General features: G+C 48.3%; 1 protein-coding gene and 1 long non-coding RNA gene across 6 annotated transcripts in view; one reads left to right on the top strand and one right to left on the bottom strand.

Annotated features, from left to right (window-relative positions):
* MYL4 (myosin light chain 4) overlaps positions 1-13,731 on the top strand; it is a 27,314-nt gene extending 13,583 nt beyond the window's left edge. For 2 of the 4 annotated variants that reach the window (XM_072781278.1, XM_072781277.1), the window contains exons 2-8: positions 2,244-2,394; positions 5,257-5,284; positions 10,341-10,490; positions 11,778-11,951; positions 12,433-12,510; positions 13,064-13,108; positions 13,562-13,731. In XM_072781278.1, the coding sequence (XP_072637379.1) occupies positions 2,278-2,394; positions 5,257-5,284; positions 10,341-10,490; positions 11,778-11,951; positions 12,433-12,510; positions 13,064-13,092 (576 nt within the window). In that variant the 5' untranslated portion in view covers positions 2,244-2,277 and the 3' untranslated portion in view covers positions 13,093-13,108; positions 13,562-13,731. Of the gene's footprint in view, positions 1-1,545; positions 1,582-1,967; positions 2,028-2,243; positions 2,395-5,256; positions 5,285-10,340; positions 10,491-11,777; positions 11,952-12,432; positions 12,511-13,063; positions 13,109-13,561 lie in introns of those variants that run through there. The other 2 variants (XM_072781280.1, XM_072781279.1) reach the window with 2 other exon arrangements.
* On the bottom strand, positions 12,196-17,900 carry LOC140607024 (uncharacterized). 2 transcript variants are annotated; one of them, XR_012009197.1, is made up of 4 exons: positions 17,767-17,900; positions 16,319-16,639; positions 14,766-15,313; positions 12,196-12,874 (listed from the first exon to the last, which is right to left on the bottom strand). It is a non-coding gene; the product is annotated as an uncharacterized lncRNA (long non-coding RNA). The 2 variants fall into 2 exon arrangements; XR_012009198.1 differs by having other exon boundaries at positions 12,198-12,874; positions 14,766-15,070.

Raw genomic sequence — 17,900 nt, 5'->3', positions numbered from 1 at the left:
TCCTCCTTTCTCACCTCCCACAACCTGAGCTCCCAACGTCTGGGGAGTGAGGAAGTCAGGGAAGGGTCAGACAGGGAAAGTGCAAGAGTGCAAGCAGAGGCCCCTGGAAGCAGATGATAGGAACTCAGAAGGAAGACAGAAGGTGAAGCCCAGGAGGGGTGAGGTGAGGTGAAAGAGTGAACAGCTGCTATCCCAGCCAGGACCAGTACTGACGTGGGTTTGGGTCTTGTTCTTGTATCACCTTGGGCAAGTCCTGGCTCCTTTTCCTGCCTCAGTTTCCTTTGAAGGCTTCTCCGCTTACCAGTGGTGAGGGCACATCTAGGTTTGTAAGAGCAGCAGGGTGGGGTCAGAGCTCCACACACCACACGGGGAGCCAGAATTAGCTGGCTTGGCTCTATGAGTGGCTGAATTTCTCTGGGCAGCTTAAAAGTCTGGCGTTAGGCGTTAGGTTCCTCACAAAAGCAGGTAGGATGAGACCAACTCCAAGGGCCCTTTGGCTGGGAAAGGTCTGGAAAAATGGAGCCTAGGGAATGAGTGGGTGTGAGCCCCCAGGCACCTGGAACTGCACGCAGACTTAGGAGCTAGCAGGGACCAGGTGGTATGTAGTCTAGTAATCCTGTTTATAGGTAAGAAGACCAGGCCTAGAGAGGCAGAGGTAACTTTTTGGCTTTTCTTGACTTGAGTTTTCATCCTCTGAACTGGAGAGTCTTAAAGTTCAGCTCAAAGCAATTCTGTGTGGTGGGTAAGCTTTTTGGTGGTGGTTTTCTGAACATTGTATAGCCTTTAAGTGTTTGTTTGTTTTTTTTTTTAAAACAGTACATGCTAGTTCTAAAAATTTCCATTAATGCAGGAAGTGAAAAAAGTACAAAATTCTGAACTGCTGTCATCTCCCTTCCTCACCGCCCCCAGGTCCCAGGGGTGTGTCTCCCTAACACTTTAGCGTGTATACGTCCTGGCCTTTCAGATGAACACACAGACATATGTGCACACCCCCCACCATAAATCCCATAAATGGGATTATTATTTTTTAAGACTTTATTTATTTATTCATGAAAGAGACAGAGGGAGAAGCAGGCACCCTGCAGAGGGCCTGATGTAGGACTTGATCCTAGGACCCTGGGATCAAGCCCTGAGCCAAAGGCAGATGCTCAACCACTGAGCCACCCAGGTGCCCCCATAAATGGGATTATGATCTCAATGATATAAGCATACACTTTAGAATCAGATACACCTGGGTCCTGATCCAGCTCATAGCTACTTAGCTGAGTGACCTTGTTACCTGACCACTTTTAGTTTCAATCTCCCTAAGTGTAAAATGGGAATAGTATCTAGTTTGTAGGATTGGGGTGAAGAGGTAATGAGATTTTATACAATAGCATTGAACAGTGCCTGGTACACAGTAAGCACTTCACAGACACACACACACAGACCCGCACACCTGCACATGCACACCTAGTGTCCAGAGTTAAAGGGATAGTGACAAGGAGACCCAAGTTGACCTCCAGTCACCTTGACTTTTAGCCACACCCCTCTGCCTCTCAGGACTCCCTGAATGAATGATGGAGGTGGCTGGTGGTGAGGGTAAGCCCGGGGATTTGAGGTCTGTGGAGTTCCTGGGATGCCTGCTCTGGAGGATGGAGGGCTTTAGCCTGTAAATAGGGAGGGTGAGGGGCAGGGGGTGGGGAGGGGGGGCGGGAATGGGGAGGGTTGGCCGACCAGCTGTTGCTTCAGGGCTCCAGGCCTAGAGCTGAGCCTCAGGGCAGAGCTGAGGCCCCAGAGTGGCTCTCAGCTTAAAGGAGCCGGCTTAAAAGGAATGTGCAGTGGGCTGCCTCTGCTCTGGAGGGGCTAAAAAAAGCCTTACCCTCCCCTGGGCTTTGTGTGAAGGTTATCAACTGCTCCAGTCAGCTCATCTCTCTGGCTGGACTCTGGTGTTTTTGGAGGGTCTGTCTTCCTGGCCCCTCTGGGCTTCCACCAATTGGCAGGAAGGGTCAGCCTGTCCCAGAGGTGGAGGCCGGGAGGAGTGTGAGGTGTGGAGGGAGGGGAGGCTCGTGGCCCCAAACCTGGTGACAATACACAGTTGTCAGCTGTACCCTGCTGGTGTTTCTTCCTTTTATAGTCAGGGCGGTTGCTCTTGCTCTCACCCAGCCCCTCTGTGGGGGCTCCTGCCCAGGATAAAAGGGGAGGGAGGCAGCCCAGTCTCCTGTCTCCTCTCCTAGGCGCCACATCTCTTGATTCTGTCCTAGCTCCCACCTCCACCGGAGATCCCAGCAAGACAACATGCCTCCCAAGAAGCCCGAGCCTAAGAAGGAAGCAGCCAAGGCTGCCCCAGCCCCTGCCCCTGCCCCAGCTCCTGAACCCCCCAAGGAACCTGCCTTTGATCCCAAGAGTGTAAAGGTGAGTGAGCCTTAACCATTGGAATGGAGGTGGGGATGACCTTTGGGATCCTGTCTGTCTTGGACCTTAGAGATCTATTTCCTGGAGGCTGGACCAGGATGGGGACTGTGGTGCCTATGCCCTGCATCATGGGGCACGGGATGGTGGAGCTGGCATTGGGGCTGGTGAGGGGGATTTGGGATCTAGGCCTTGCCCCTCAGGGATGGGTTTCTGCTCTGAGGAAGCCCTGCTCTGTCAGAGTCAGGAATGGCAGGGAGGTATTACCAACCGACTATTCAGCCTTAAATTTTAATGCACTGTGGGAGCCATCATAGCAAAGAAAAAGAGACTGACCCTTTCCTCAGAGGTGGTACCTCATCTTTCTGGAGAAAAGACACGTACCAATAATGGCCAATGTACCTTGGAACGAGTTATATAAATGGCAAGGGAGGAGAGAGTCTGGGAAAGGCTTTGTTCACCAAGACCCTTGCAGTAGGAGGGTGGTGGGGGCAGAGAGGAGCCTGCTTCCCTCTCTCCTCCCCAGCCGAGGTGGTTCCCTCCTTCTGTGGCCTCAGCCTAGGCTCCTGTCTGGAGTCTGCAGGGGACTGGCCCATCTTAGGACGAGGCCCACCCTCTAACCCGGTGAGGGAGGGGGGCCTGCTTCCCTCTCTGCCCACCCTGCTCCCCTCACCCTGGAAGGTTCCTCTCCCTGCAGCTGGCGTGGGCCCTGCCTGCTGACTCAGTCACTTCAGGCCTCCCAGCTATCTGGCCCAGCTGCTGAAGGAATGGAACTGGGAGGGGCCGGGCTGGGGAAGGAGGGGTCAGAGGCCTCTGGAGAGTGAAGCAGTTCTAAGCCTTGGCACCAGAATGTGAGAGGTCAAGTGCTTCTGGTATGAAGAGCTATTAATAACAGGTTGGGAGTGGTGGGCCCCTGGGGATACCCATGAGGGCAGGGCCAGGGGTGGTGAGGAATCAAATCAAAATAAGGGCTCAGGACCGGGTGCTACGACAAGAAGATAGGGAAACTGACCCTCCCTAGTCTCTCAGGATTCCTCCTGGTGCCCACATCCCCTGCAGCTGTGCCAAGGGCCCTGGGGTTGATCTGTGGTAATTCGTACAAGGGTGAGGGGTCAAGCATAACTGGTTTGGCCAAGAGATGGAAGTAGTTGCACGTCCCTGGGTTTGGTTGTGGTACACATGGAGGTGATAGTGTAAGACCTTGAAAGTACGTGGGTCATACATTACTCCCACTACGGGCAGAGCCTAGTGAGAAAAGCTGACTCTCCCCCATACTCCTCAGGATGCTTTTATTTCTGATTTGTTCTGATAATGGGCTACTCCTATGGGATAGCCTGCCCCCCCCCCCCTGGCATCCTGGTGACAGCTACCTCGTGGTATCATATCAGAGCCTTCTCTTTGACCCATTGCCTCTCCATCCATCCACCACCCCCACCCCCTGATTCTCTCCTCCCCACTGCAGTCCTCTTTCCCATGCCTGGATCTTCCAAACCTGACCATAGTTGAAATTGCTTTAAAGTGGAAAAAAAAAATGTAGGTATCCTTCATTATTGTGCTTATTTGGTTCCTTTGCTTTGAAGTCTGTGCTCAAAAACTAGAACAAAAGTAAACTTAACCCCAATATGTATGGTTATGACCATAGATTCTGATTTTATGTTTTTACACTAATTTCTCTTACACATTTACTCCTGGGACTTAGCACTTCACAAAGCAAAGCAACTGCACCTTTTCCTCAGAGTTCATGCAAAGCATCCTTTACCCTAGTCCAGGGGCATTTATACCTTGCTGACCAACCCTCCTGAGGCAAAGCCCATTCCATTCCTGGTCACAGCTAGTTTCCTGCCCAACCCAGTGTAACCCCTCCTCCCCTCTCCTAGCTTATTCCAGCCACCCCCAGAGGTCCTCATTAACAGGGGTCTGCCTGGGAGGCACAGCACAAGCAGCAGAGTTAGGACTAGAAATGGTGGTCCATGAAGGAGATGTGCCAGCAGTGGTTACCACCACCCCTGGAGAGGGGATTGGGTGGGGAGGGTGGTGGCAGATAAGGATGGTGAAGTAACACGCAAAATCCTAAATGATGATGATGACTCATGCTTGTTCATTGTCATTCATTTTCAGAGCCTCCCACCTGATTGTTCTTTACTCACCATTGAATTATTATGCATTGTGTGAGTGTATCCAAATTTATTACTTTGCTCAACAAATATTTTTTGAGTGTCTACCCTGTGCCAGGCATTTCTGTGAACAGTAACAAAAAATCCCTGACCTAGGAGAGCCCTGGCATCAGGGGGCCTGGGCACACCTGGAGGCAGGACTGTAGAATAGTTCAGGAATGCAGAGGACCCACCCAAGCTAGGCTTGCTGTCCCAGTGCCTAAGAGGAGGGGTGGGGTTGGAAGGGGCCAGAGAAGGAAAGGTGGGATTGCAGGACGTGGATGGTCATCATCAAGTAGGACAGAGAGGCCAAGGGTGAGGAGTGGTGGCTGCCCAAAGGGAGAGGATGTATGATTGTGGGTGGATTGTGGAGTAGGGTTGAAAGTGAGGGCAGTTTATGGTCAGCTAGGGTGAGCAATTTATATTTGACCTGAAGAAATCACCACAGAGAGTCAGCATATCTTCTAGAGTTATCTGGAACATTTCTTTCTCTCTTTCTCTTTCATTTTGAGCCATCACTTCATTTGCAGTATTGAGGGAGCACTCGTGGCTGCATTATTTGATATTGTAGTTCATTCATCTGGGGCTCTGCCCTGAGTCTCCGCCCCTCACTGGTGGCCTGAGGGAGTTGCCCCCTGACTGTGGTGGAAGCCACTTCTGCTTCCCTCCAGGAGCCTTCGGCAGTCTCATTCCTGTGTTTCCCTCCCCACAGATAGACTTCACTGCTGACCAGATCGAAGGTGAGTACTGACAACCCCACCTTCCCTAGCATGCCTGCTGTTGTACTTTCCAGGAGGAGGAGGACTGAGAGGAGTGGTTGCTATCTCCAGGTTAATAGTAATCACCGTTCTCATCATTACTAACTTGTATTTGCCAAAGGTTTTCTGTTTGCTTCTTTTCATCTAACCTATGTTATCACATAAGCGCTTTATGTGGATTAACTCAATTCTCACCACACCCCCAGGAGGTAGGGACTATTACCACCCCCACTGACTGATAAAACTGAGGCACAGGTTCAGTAGTTTGCCCAATCTCATGCAGGCAGTTGTTAGTAGAGCAGAACTCTAACTCAGGAAGTCCGATTGCAGACGTGAATTCTCAACTATCCTGCCAGACTGCCTGAGACATAATAGATGCACAACAAAAATGTCTTTTTCTTCCCTCTACCCACAAAATCTACTATTCAAGATATCTAGAACACTCATTTCTGTTCCTGTTATTGGAAAGCCCTCTTTAGGTCACTGGCATCCTCTCCTCTCATCCTATAGCTCACTGAGATGCTCACCTGCTAATGGCGGCAGGGCCAGTGGTGACTTGGGGGTGCCTAGTCCACCTGTGATCCCCATCACCAACCCTTCTCCATCTTGGATGGAGACAGTTTGTTTTCTCAATGTTCTAGGAAGTGCTATTAAGTGGGCTTCAAGACAAGCCTCCAATCTCCAACTCCCCAACCTGATTGTTACCCTCCTCCTGTGGGAGTCTGCTGTTTTGAGGATGGAATGTTTCATCATGTGGAATCTGCTTCATAGCTGGGGCTTATTGCCACTGCAACTTATCCCTCTGTTTTCCTCACTAAATGCTTCTAGGACACGAAGTCATTGGAGTTAGAAGGGACCTTGAAAGGTCATCTGATCCACCCCCTTGATTTTAAGCACATACTATATTTTAAAAAGTAAACTAATAGCTGCACGTGGTAAAACAAAAACAAAAATTCATATACTACTTAAAGGTAAATAATGAAAAATAAAAATATTTTCCTCTTGCTTTCCTGTCATGTTGATTCCTGTCCCAAAGGTAACTACTGTTAATAAGCCTCTGTGTCCTTCAAGAAAAATTTATAGTGACTTACCGATATGTATGTATAAAATTTACACAAATTGAGTTGTGTGATATATACTATCCTGCATCTTTTATTTAATACATATTTGGTTTTACTAATGTATATTATTTAATAATAAACCTATTATACCTTGGTATCTTTTTATAGTTAACAATTCTGCTTCATTTTTTTCAAGAATTACATAGAGTCTCATACACAGATGTACCTTTTAATTGAATCAGGCTAATTGGGATGGAGCTTTAGATTGTTGCCGGTGGGGAGTTATCAGCATGCTTCCCCCAGGGGAACTTCCTAGGAGTGGGTCAAAGGATACATACAGGGGATCCCTGGGTGGCTCAGTGGTTTAGTGCTTGCCTTTGGCCCAGGGTGTGATCCTGGAGACCTGGGATCGAGTCCCGCATCAGGCTCCCTGCATGGAGCCTGCTTCTCTCTCTCTCTCTCCCTCTCTGTGTCTCATGAATAAATAAGTAAAATCTTAAAAAAAAAAAAAAAAGATACATACATTTTAAACTATAAGAGTTCTTGTGAAATTGCCTTCCCATAAAGTGATGCCAATTTACCCACAAATAGGACATTAGAACTAGCAGATGTATTTTGAAACTAGTAAATTGAATCTGACTCTGCTTTTGCAATACCCCATGGACATTCACTTTTAGTCAATAGTTTGGTGTGCTACAAAATACTTAAAATTAATTTAAATGCATCTTAGTTAAATATATACTTGTGCATAGATATAAGCATGGGGGTACCCATGAGGATTTGAGAGAATCAACTAACAATAAAAAATTTTCATTTCCCAAATGAGAGTCACCGTCAAAGCTAACTGGAACAGCTGGTTGCCTCTTTGGTCCAGGAAGATTTTCAGGGCTATGGTCTAACTCCTTTCAGTCTGTCATCCCTCCGACCTTGAAGACATTGTCCCTTATTTTGGATCGGAATTGTTTCTGTTTGAATTTTACTCCTGCTATCTCTTTATTTGCTCTTTGATGAAGCTGAAGATGGCTTTCTTGTATTATGCTAAAAAGAGTATTTGGACTCAGGAGATATTCATTCATTCATTCATGAGAGAGAGAGGCAGAGACACAGGCAGAGGGAGAAGCAGGCTCCCTATGGGGTAGCCCAACATGGGATTCAATCCCAGGATCCTGGGATCATGACCTGAGCCAAAGGCAGACGTTCAACCACTGAGCCACCGAGGCAACTCTGGAATTAGGAGATTTTAGTGTTGGCCCTAATTCTGCCACTATTAGCCATGAGACTTTGGGCAAGGTCACTTTTTTGAACCTTAATTTTCTTATCTGAAAAGTAAGAATATTTGGTTCTTTTCAACTCAGAAAGTCTGTGACTCTATTCGGCATCCTTCAGATATCCTCCGTTCATTTGAAGATAGTTATCAAATCCTGTCTTTATATTCTCCTGGCGGTATGGCCCCATTTTATTATAATGCTTTTTTTTTTCTTGTAGAAAACTAACTTCTAACTCTTGGTCCCTTTCCAGATTTCCATATTCTTTTTCTTTTTTTTAAAGATTATTTATTTGAGAGAGGGCATTTGAGGTGGATGGCAAGAAGAAAAGGGAGAGAAGCAGACTCCCCAGTGAGCACAGAGCCACGAGGCAGGGCTTGATCTCATGACACTGAGATCATGACATAAATGGACAACAAGAATTGGATGCTCAACCAACTGAGCCATCCAGGCGCCCAGATTTCCATATTCTTATAGGAAGGGATTACCACCTTTACTCATTGCTCTAGCAAGCACCCAACTCCTACAGACTATCAAGAAAAGGTTTCTTCTGGGCCCATGAACATCACCTCATCACCTCTCATACACCCCAAGATCATACTGGCTTTGTCTTCTATGTAGTAGCAACCCTAAACTTCAGTGTTTTGGCTTATGTGTATATATACCAGGGTTTGCAGCGGGCTGGGGTGTTAACAGATACAGCAGGTCCTTTCCTTCTCCTCCTTCTTCCTCACTATTTTCTTGGAGTCCTGAATAGTTGGTCAGAAGTCACATGTGCATTGGCCTACAAATGAAGACAATAATACCCATAGCATAGAGTTTTTGAAAGATTAATTAGCTCAGAACTTGGTCCATTGTCAGTGATCAGATCATAAGTCATTGTTCTTTTACTCCCCCACCCTGTCGTGTTCCACCTCCTTATTTTTTTACATTTATTTATTTTTTGTTCCACCTCCTTATTAAGTATCATTATATTCTTTTTTCGTGAGGACTTTTATTAAATCTGACCTCAGTCTTCTGAATGAACTGGGAGATCAAAAACTCTGAGTTCAGGTTCAACTAACATATTTATTGAGTACTGAATTTGTGCCAGAAGCCGTGCTAATCGCTTTAAAAGTTAAAAAAAAAAAAATTTAGATCCTTCTAACAAAACGGTGAGGTAGGTGTTATTTCCTTTTGACAGAGGAGGAAACTAAGGTCAGTGAGGTTAAGTGACCTGGCCAGAATCACATAGTTAAGTGGTAAAATTAAGATTAAACCATTAAGAAAAGACTAGCAGCATTGTTTGAGCATTTACTATATGCAGGACATTTTGTTAAGATTTGTAACCTACGTTATTGTATATAACATGAGTGTAATTTAAGAATGCTCTGAGGTAGGTGCCATTTATAAAGGAGAAGAGGTTTATAGAGGTTAAATATTTATTTGCCCAACGTCACGCAGCTAATAAGCAATGGCAATGGAATTTGAACTTCATTATTCAGTAATTGAAAGACATGTGGTTTTGTATCTTTTAAATTCTTACAAAGTCTAATAAAGACTTGCAAATAAATGTCTTGGGCGGGGGGACTGCTTTGATATGTGGAATGGTTTATAAATAATCCGTGGGTAGCCTCTAAGGAATAAACGTTTCTAGAGTATTTGATGAGGATTAAAAGGAGCTTTTTTCCTAAGTGGTTCATACATATTGTTAATCTGCCCAGTAAACCATTTCTTTGCCATTCCCAGTCCAAATTATCCACAGTAATGAACTGGTTGTATCCAAATTAATGAGGAATTGAGGTTCTTTGCAAAGGGCCAGGAGTGCCTTAATTTGGTCTTGCTCCTTGGACAGCACCCTGATACCTTCGGGAGTCTAGTCCCTAGAGCTCTGGGCTGGCTCCAGAGCCAGGGAATACAGTAATAACCACCCTTTGTTGTTTCCCTTACCATGTGCTAGACAGCAGGCTTGGCACACTTGATAATCCAGCCTTCTCCCCTCCGGTAACCCACTCAGGTGGACATTGCATCCCTGCTTAGAGCTAAAAAAAAAAAAAAAAAAGGAGGGTCCACGGAGTTGAATAGTTTGCTCAAGGCCACATGCAGGTCAGCGGTGAAGCTGGGGTGGTCTTCATCATGTCAGTTGGCCTGGCCTGGAACAGGCAGCCCTGTTAGCCAACTTTTGAACAGGTCTTATCACTTTGCAAAGTGCCCCCACATGCTACCATCTCCTTTGATTCTCACGGTAACTGGGAAGGGAGGCGAGGGTGAAGCCTTATTCCTTGGTTTGCACAAGGAAACTGAGTCCTAGCTGGTCTTATTCTAAGCTACTCAGCAGAGCCAAGTTGAGAACCCAGGAATCCTGACTTCTGAGCCAGCAGTAGTTTCACTTCCCTCCCAGTTTTGATAGTCAGGCACCACCCCTATAGCAGGGCAGGGTGGGGGGATTTGAGGGGGCAGCAGGGGAGATATTCAGATTACACGACAATAATTGGTAGAAGAGCTCCCAGGCCCAGCGCCGGAGCAGGTCATGGAGGCTCCAGAATGCTCTTTGGTTGTCAAAAGACGGCATGGGGGGCTTCCAGGGAGGGGCTGGCCTGGTGGCCAAGGGCAAATACCAAAACGTTTTATTGACCACATTGACCTGCTCTTCAGGCAGGGTGGAGGCTGATCAGCTCCCAGTCACTGTCTTTGCTTGGCCCAGGAGGCCGCAGTCAGGTCTTCTTTCTGCAGAGTTCAAAGAGGCTTTCTCATTGTTTGACCGGACACCGACTGGAGAGATGAAGATCACCTATGGGCAGTGTGGAGACGTACTGCGGGCACTGGGCCAGAACCCCACCAATGCCGAGGTGCTGCGTGTCCTGGGCAAGCCCAAGCCTGAAGGTCAGCATGGGCCTCGTGGCTCAGCCTCCTGGTGTCTGCCCTGAGGCCCCTGGGGCTCTTCCTCTTCCCCTGCTTTAGCCCTTCAAGACCAGACCCCATCCCCAGCTTACCCCTTCTCTCCTTGCTAGAATTATTTGGAAGTCTCTGACAGTTGGCTCTTGAAGAACGTGGCCAGGCCTTGCTCTTGTTTTCCCTGTGAGGTTGAAGCCCCAGTTGAGCAGGAGCGACATTCTGTTGCTTCAGTGTCTTCCTCTGACATCCTGGGTTGTAGGGATGTGAGGTGGGGATCTGCCCACACCCCCACGCCCAGTATCTCAGTTGACGTGTTAGCACACTGAAGTGCCCTGTGACCACTATGACTTGTATCATGAATACTTTGTTTCTAAGGATGGTTAGAGCACTGAAGATCACAAATTATTTGTTCAAGTTTAAAGCAGACTCAAGATGAGCTCTGTAATGTTGCCTCTTTCATTCATCTGCATTTGGCAGGTTTTGGTAAGTTTCAAAAGTGGTGCAAGGGAACGTGTCCCATTTGTGAATGTCATCTGTCACATGTGGTAGTACATTAACAGCTGCTCTAACACACATGTCCTTCTGAGAGAGGTAGGCAGGGATAGGCAGACAGGGCAGGAGCCCCCTGGCCAGGGGAGGCCATCTCTTGAGGCTTCCTGGGCCCCCATATTGATCTCCTGCCCTTTCCTTGATTCTGGCCCCTTCTCCAGTATGGGGTGAAGGACGTGGGCAGGAGAGGGCCCGAGGACCAGCAGGCCTTCTTAGAGGTAAAGGATGTCTGAGCACTTCCATTTTTTGGAGATTCTTGTGTTGTTATATAAGAAAGAATTTCCAACATTTGTGGTTTTTAAAAATTAAACCTTTTTAACATACTATAATATGGGAAAAGTGGGCTTGTCACAAAAGAATTGCAAATTTATAACAATTATTGATTCATTGTTGCTCCAAGCAATGTGGTCTAGTCCGGAGACCCAGAAGAGGAATTATGCCAAATTCTTTTTGTAGTCCTATCAGTTTACCTCTGTGACATGTGTGTTACATGGTGCATGTGGGGCCCGATTCTGTGATCCTTTGGGCCCCTCCAGGCCTGCTGCTGCCACCCCAGCTCCCCCACGTCACCCACCACCTGGAGCTTAGGGGTCCAGGTGGAGTCCTGATGGTTTTTCCCCTCTGCCCTGGTCCTGGTCTGGCAGAGCTGGGGTGAGGCCTCTTGCTGACCCCCTGTTCCCCTTGAGCTTCTGCTCATATCACATTCTTTTTCCTTCCTACCTAAAGAGATGAATGCCAAGATGCTGGACTTTGAGACGTTCCTGCCAATCTTGCAGCACATCTCCCGCAACAAGGAACAGGGCACCTATGAGGACTTTGTGGAGGGGCTGCGTGTGTTTGACAAGGAGAGTAATGGGACAGTTATGGGTGCTGAGCTTCGCCATGTCCTTGCCACCCTGGGTATGCAGGCTGGTGGTGCCCAGGGGGGAGGAATGGAGAGATGGGAAGTGCCCGGGTGGCATACATAGGGGGTAGATGGGAGTCTCTGCATCCTGAGGATCACATCCTGATCCAGGCTATGTCTCTCCAGGCTCTGCAGGAACAACCTTCCCTAACTGGGTTTGCTCAGTTGGGCTTGGAAGGAGATGAGAGCAGGTTGGCAGAGCAAGGCTAAGGCCTGAGATGTGGGACCCAGAGCTTCCATCTTTGTCATTGCCTCAATCACTGGGGCCCTGGTTTGCTTGCCTAGTGCTGGCTGTAGGGTGGAGGGAGAGGCCTTGGGGAGTAGGAAAGATCTAAGACCCTTGGCTCCCTCTTTAAAACTTGGATATCCACTTCTCAGATTCGGGGAGCCTTGGGCCCTGAGACTCAAGGGGGTGTTTGGGTTGGGCCTGTCTCTCCTTTGCCATCTATAATTCAGAGCCTACTGTTCCCACCCCAGGAGAGAAGATGACTGAGGCCGAAGTGGAGCAGCTGTTGGCCGGGCAAGAGGATGCCAATGGCTGTATCAATTACGAAGGTATCGGGTCATGCCTCACTTCCTGGGACACCCAGGGATGGTGGGAACAGTTTGGGCTGGGCGGGTCTGCAGAACAGAACAGAAATATCCAGGGGCTAGAGGCTGTGTGCACCAGATGGGCGGTGGTGAGCTCCCGATGGATGTTCTTTTCCATCCCTGGAGTGGACAGGATAGTGTAATAGAAGGAGCATGGGTTTTGGAGATAGCTCTGTGATAGACTGGCTGTGTGATCTGAATCGAGTCACTGACCTTCTCTGAGCCTCAGTTTTCTCATCTGAGCAATGGGGCAATGCTGGCACCTTTCTCAAGGTTGAGGGGATTAGCAGAGACAACGTAGCTCCTTTTGTCTATGTCTGAGGGTCAGCTGAGAAGACACAGAGCAGAGGTTAGGAGAGTCCTCCAGCTTTTCCTTATCAACTCCAAATAAGAGAGAGAATCATAGTCTGGAGAAAGGGTGGTGGGAAGGTTGGAAGTCAGGCAACATGAGGGAGGGGAAGAGGTCTCAGGGGCCGAGAGGAGCCAAGTGCAATGACTGATTTGTCTCCCTTCCCAGCCTTTGTCAAACACATCATGTCTGGGTGAAGCAGACTCGTCCAGGGTGAGTGCAGCCTCTCCCTCCTCCCTTCTGGGGTCTGCCAGGGGCTCCCAAACCCCACCACCTGCCCTAGAGCTTTTCTGTCCCAACCTGACCCTGTTAGGGGGCTATCAGAGGAGGTCGTGGTGGGAGAGCAGCCTGGCCTGCCCACCATTCTCTGCACCCTCTGTGCTCCTGCCTCCTGGCCTCAATCCCTTCCAGCCCAGCCTGGCGCTCGCCGGCTCTTTGCACCCTGCCTTGACCTTCTCAGTTCCCCCTGACAGCCTCTCCAGTAGGTCTCTCAGCCTGGGGCCTCCTGTTCAGGCCCCTGCCTGTGCGAAAGCCAGGTCCTGGGTAGAAGAATGGCCTGTGTCCTTGACTCTTCCCATTTACTCCCTTCCCTGAGCTTAAGGCCATCCTGATTAGGGTGTGTGGTTTGTGATAAGGGGCTGGGATCCATCTAGCACTTTCTTTCAGGTGCCTGGCCCTTGGCCTCAGCCTTTCTGGGGCAAGTGAAGCAAGAAGCCCAGAATAACTGAGCTGGAGCTAAGGTTCTGGACTCATTGCATGCAGCCCTGAGGGCATCCCAGGCCCATAGCCCTCCCTGTAAATAAACAGTCCTGGCAAGGTTCTGGGCCAAATTCTGAGTCCAGCCTGTCTTTGAATTGTTTTTTAAATCTAATTAATTGAGGTGTGTGTGCATGCATGTGTGTGTGTGTGTATGTGTGTGTGTGTTTGAGATATGAGGCTTCACACATATTCCTTGGAGAAATGAGTAGTATCTGGGAGCTAGGTGACAAGGCTGAAGCCCAGGGATCCAGAAATATTAAGGTTGGATGAGCAGAAAGCTCAAGGGGGTGGGGTGGGTGGGGCTGCATGTTTAAGGAGCTGAAATCCAGAGTTTAGTTTCCTTCCAAGGCTCACTCACCACCTGATCTCACCTCCAGGTGGTGAACAGGAAGAGGGGTGTAGGAGCCCTGGGGCTGCCAAGGATGCCTCAAATGATCCTTCATTTTTATAAAAACTATAGCAAAATACATATAAAATGTCCATCTTAACAATTTTTAGTGTACAGTCTATAGCATTGAGTACATTCACATTGTTGTAAAAGCCAACCTCCAGAACCTTTCATCTTACAAAACTAAATTCTATATCCATTAGATACTAACTCCCCACTACCTCTCCCCTCAGCCCCTGGCAACCATCATTCTCCTTCTGTCTTTATGAATCCGACTCCTGTAGGTATCTCATAAAAGTGGAACCATGTAATATTTGGCTTTTTGCATCTGGCTTATTTCACTTAGCATAACGTCCTCCAGGTTCACCCATGTTGTAGCCTGTGTCAAAATTTCCTTGTTTTCTTAATGATGGATAGTATTCCGCTGTCTGTATGTACTACATTTTGTTTATGGTCCTTGTTGCTTGCTGTGAGCCCTTCAGGTGCCTCTTTCCCTGGATATAAAACCCTTGGTTTCTGATTCACCTGCTCAAACCCTGGGCTCCATACTCAGGACTCCAAATCAGCGCCTTAGAAAGTGTCAGGGTCAGGGAGCACAGACCTCGGATGGCAGGGGAGCAGGGAGAGGCAAGCGGGGAAAGGAGAGAGATGAGAAAACCAGGATTGGGAAGAAGGCGATAGAAATGTGGTGAGTTAAAGACACCCATGAGTAGAAACACTTACATCAGAGTTCAGGGGCCCAGTCACCACTATATTGGGATCCCGAGATCCCTGAGAGCTCTCCAGGGTGGATTAGATTCTCCTTCTCATAGCTTCCCTGTTGCCCCATTGGGGCAACCAGCCGCAGAATTTTGTGGAACATCTATAAATCCAGCCATTGTTGAGGCTCCGTAGGAAGCTTGTTGCAGGAAGCTGAGAACCACCAACCTAAATTCACCCTTCTCAGAATTTAGTCTGGCTGCGAAGATGAGACCAAGGTCCATGGGTAGCCTTTCTTCTTTGAAGAGAGCTCCAACTTTGTGAGTAAGCTGGTTGAATCATAAAACCAGAGATCTTTATGTAGTTATGAAAGGGGTCATTGACTCTAGTGGTTTTCAAATTGTTTTAGCTCCAAAGACTTTTGCTCAACCTAAATTCTATGGGGGAAGCCAATATGCAAAGCTGAAGGGAACAGAGCTCTGGCTGAGGCGGTGGGCTGGATTCCAGCTTCTTGAGAGTCTCTAACTTGTGCTTCTTGGAGCACAACCAGAAGACCACTGCTGGAGCCAGACCTAATTGTAAAAATAAAGAGACGGATTCTTAGAAGTGAAGTGACCTATCCAAGGTCACAGCTAATGGAACCCCAGAATCCCATCTTTTCCCCATGGTCAACATACCAATGTGCCTTTGAAATTTTTTCCAAGTTAGGCTCTTGGGAGTCTGACTGCTCTTTTTTGACCTTACTTATTTCCCCTTTTCAAAATCATCCTTTCCAACTTTAAATCCAATATTCTTCTTCAGTGTCGAGGCCTCATCAAGCTTCCCTCTTCCCCACCTTTCTTCACAAAGTGTTTGCTGTCCGCTCTACACATTTGTGAGGAATTGGGGTTAAGGCCTCCAACAATCAAAACACTGCAAGTGTGGGACACCTGAGTGGCTCAGTGGTTGAGCATCTGTCTTTGGCTCAGGGTGTGATCTTGGGGTCCTGGGATCAAGTCCCTACCAGGCTCTCCACAGGGAGGCTGTTTCTCCCTCAGCCTATGTCTCTGCCTCTCTCTGTGTCTCTCATGAATAAATAAGTAAAATCTCTAAAAACAAAAAACAAAAAAACCCCCAAAGAACCAAAAAACTGCAAGTGTTTTCCCTACCAAAGCAGCTTACGGTCCAGTTAAGCAAGGATGTAAGCCTCCAAGGACTAACCAGAGAATGATTGCCAAGTAGCCTCACAGCAGCAGCACCGCTTTATCTTTGTAACTCACAAAGTATGAGCTCCCAGGGACCTGCAAGAAGAGGAACTAGGAGATGAGGTGTGACAAGGAAGATTTTCCCTGGGAGATGGGCTTTAAGTGAGACGTCACAGGGAAAGATCCCCCAAGGCTGGTGCTCAGGCCAAAGGAAAGGACTGTCATGCACGGAGATGACCACCTCATTCAATAGACCCTTACCCAGTGCCTGCTGTGTGTGAGGCCCTGGCTTGGCCCTTGGGGACAGCCACGGTCCCTGTCCTCATGAAGCTTACAATCTAGTGGGCAGATAGGCATTACATAGTTGTAATCACGTGATAGATAACAGCCAACCTTTTCTGAAACCAGTATCAGTTATGGTCCTATGTGGCTGTGACTTATGAAGACCGAAAACAGTGGCTCAAAAGAAACACAAGTGCATTTTTCTCCTCCTATTGAAGTTCAGAGGTTGGCAGTGTCATTCTGCACAAAGTGCTCAGGACCCCAGGCTCCTTTTATCTGGTGGCATTGTGGTGTATGACCTCTTTTCATGGTCTAAGATGGTGGCGCAGGCTCAGCCACCACTTCTATTGAAGGAATGGTTCTGGAAGCGTCTCCTACTTGGTAAGCCTCCTCAGGAAGCAGCAGGACCTCTGTGGTATTGGGCTTGTTCATCTGAAGACAGAAGAAAAAGAAACTCTGATCCTCTTAACTTCTTCAGCCTCTTCAACCTCCCTCCTGCCTGGCCCCTCAGTCAGGCCCAGTACTTGCCCCTCCTGGGAAGAAGTATGGGTAAAAGGTAACCTATTTCCGAGTTTTTCTTGGACTGGACTGACTTCCAATATTTCAAACCATGACTCAAGCCATGTGTCAGTCTGTTCTAGTTGATAGGACAAAATGTCATAGACTGGGTGACCTAAACAATTGACATTTATTTCTCACAGTTCTGGAGGCTGGAAGTCTGAGATTAGGGTGCCAGCATGATTGGGTTCTGATGAGAGCTCCCTTCCTATCTTCCTGCTGTGCCCTCACAGAGGAGAAAAAGTGGGGAGAGAAGGAGAGGGAGAGAGAGGCTGATCCCATTACGAGGGCTCCACAAACATGACTTTTCCAAAACATAATTGTCAAGGGCCCCTCCTCCAAATGCCTTTACATATTAGGGGTGGGAGGCTGGGGCTTCAACATATGAATCTGGGGGTGGGAGTGGGGGGACACAATTCAGTCTCTTAGCAGACTGTATAATTTATAGGAATAGGGTTGAGCCCACTGAGGACCCTTCCACCACCCTGAGGGGTAGCTGATTGTGGACCTGAGAGGGTGGCACCTCAGTAGGTCAAATGAGGGTTGAGAGGAAGGGGTGCCCCAGATCCTGAGCAAATGAAAGAGGATTCCAATCTGAAGCTGGCAATGGTACCGTCCTGATGGGGTGATGGCAAGTGAAGGACATGGGACAGCTGTCTTGCAGAAGGAAGATGCCTGAATATGCCCACCAGCCAGGCTTCCTATCTCCCAGAGATTGGAACAGCAAATACAGATCCTGGTGCAGCTTCCATACCACCCCAAGACCTGTGGCCAGCTGCTACAGAGGAAGCTTCCTGCTCCAGGTCAGAGAGGATGAGGAGCCTCACTGAAAACTTCCACCATTAGGATGCCTGGGTGACTCAATGGTTGAGCGGCTGCCTTCAGCTGAAGGCATGGTCCTGGGGTCCTGGGATCAAGTCTCTATGTCCCTGCCTCTCTCTCTCTCTGTGACTCTCATGATTACATAAATAAAACATCTTTAAAAAGAAAAAAGTTCCCACCATCAGAGAAGATGAACCAAGGCCAGGAACAGGGAGGAGATTTGGGGAAGTTCCTGCTTGCACTCTCCCGGCTCTGCCCCTTCCCTGCCTCCCATCTAATGGTCAGTGCGTGTGTCCTGGCTCCTGATTACCTG

This window comes from Canis lupus, chromosome 16, assembly GCF_048164855.1.
Source record: "Canis lupus baileyi chromosome 16, mCanLup2.hap1, whole genome shotgun sequence".
NCBI lineage: Eukaryota > Metazoa > Chordata > Mammalia > Carnivora > Canidae > Canis > Canis lupus.
Note: the sequence above shows the minus strand (reverse complement) of the source record. Positions and strands in the feature narration are given on the sequence as shown.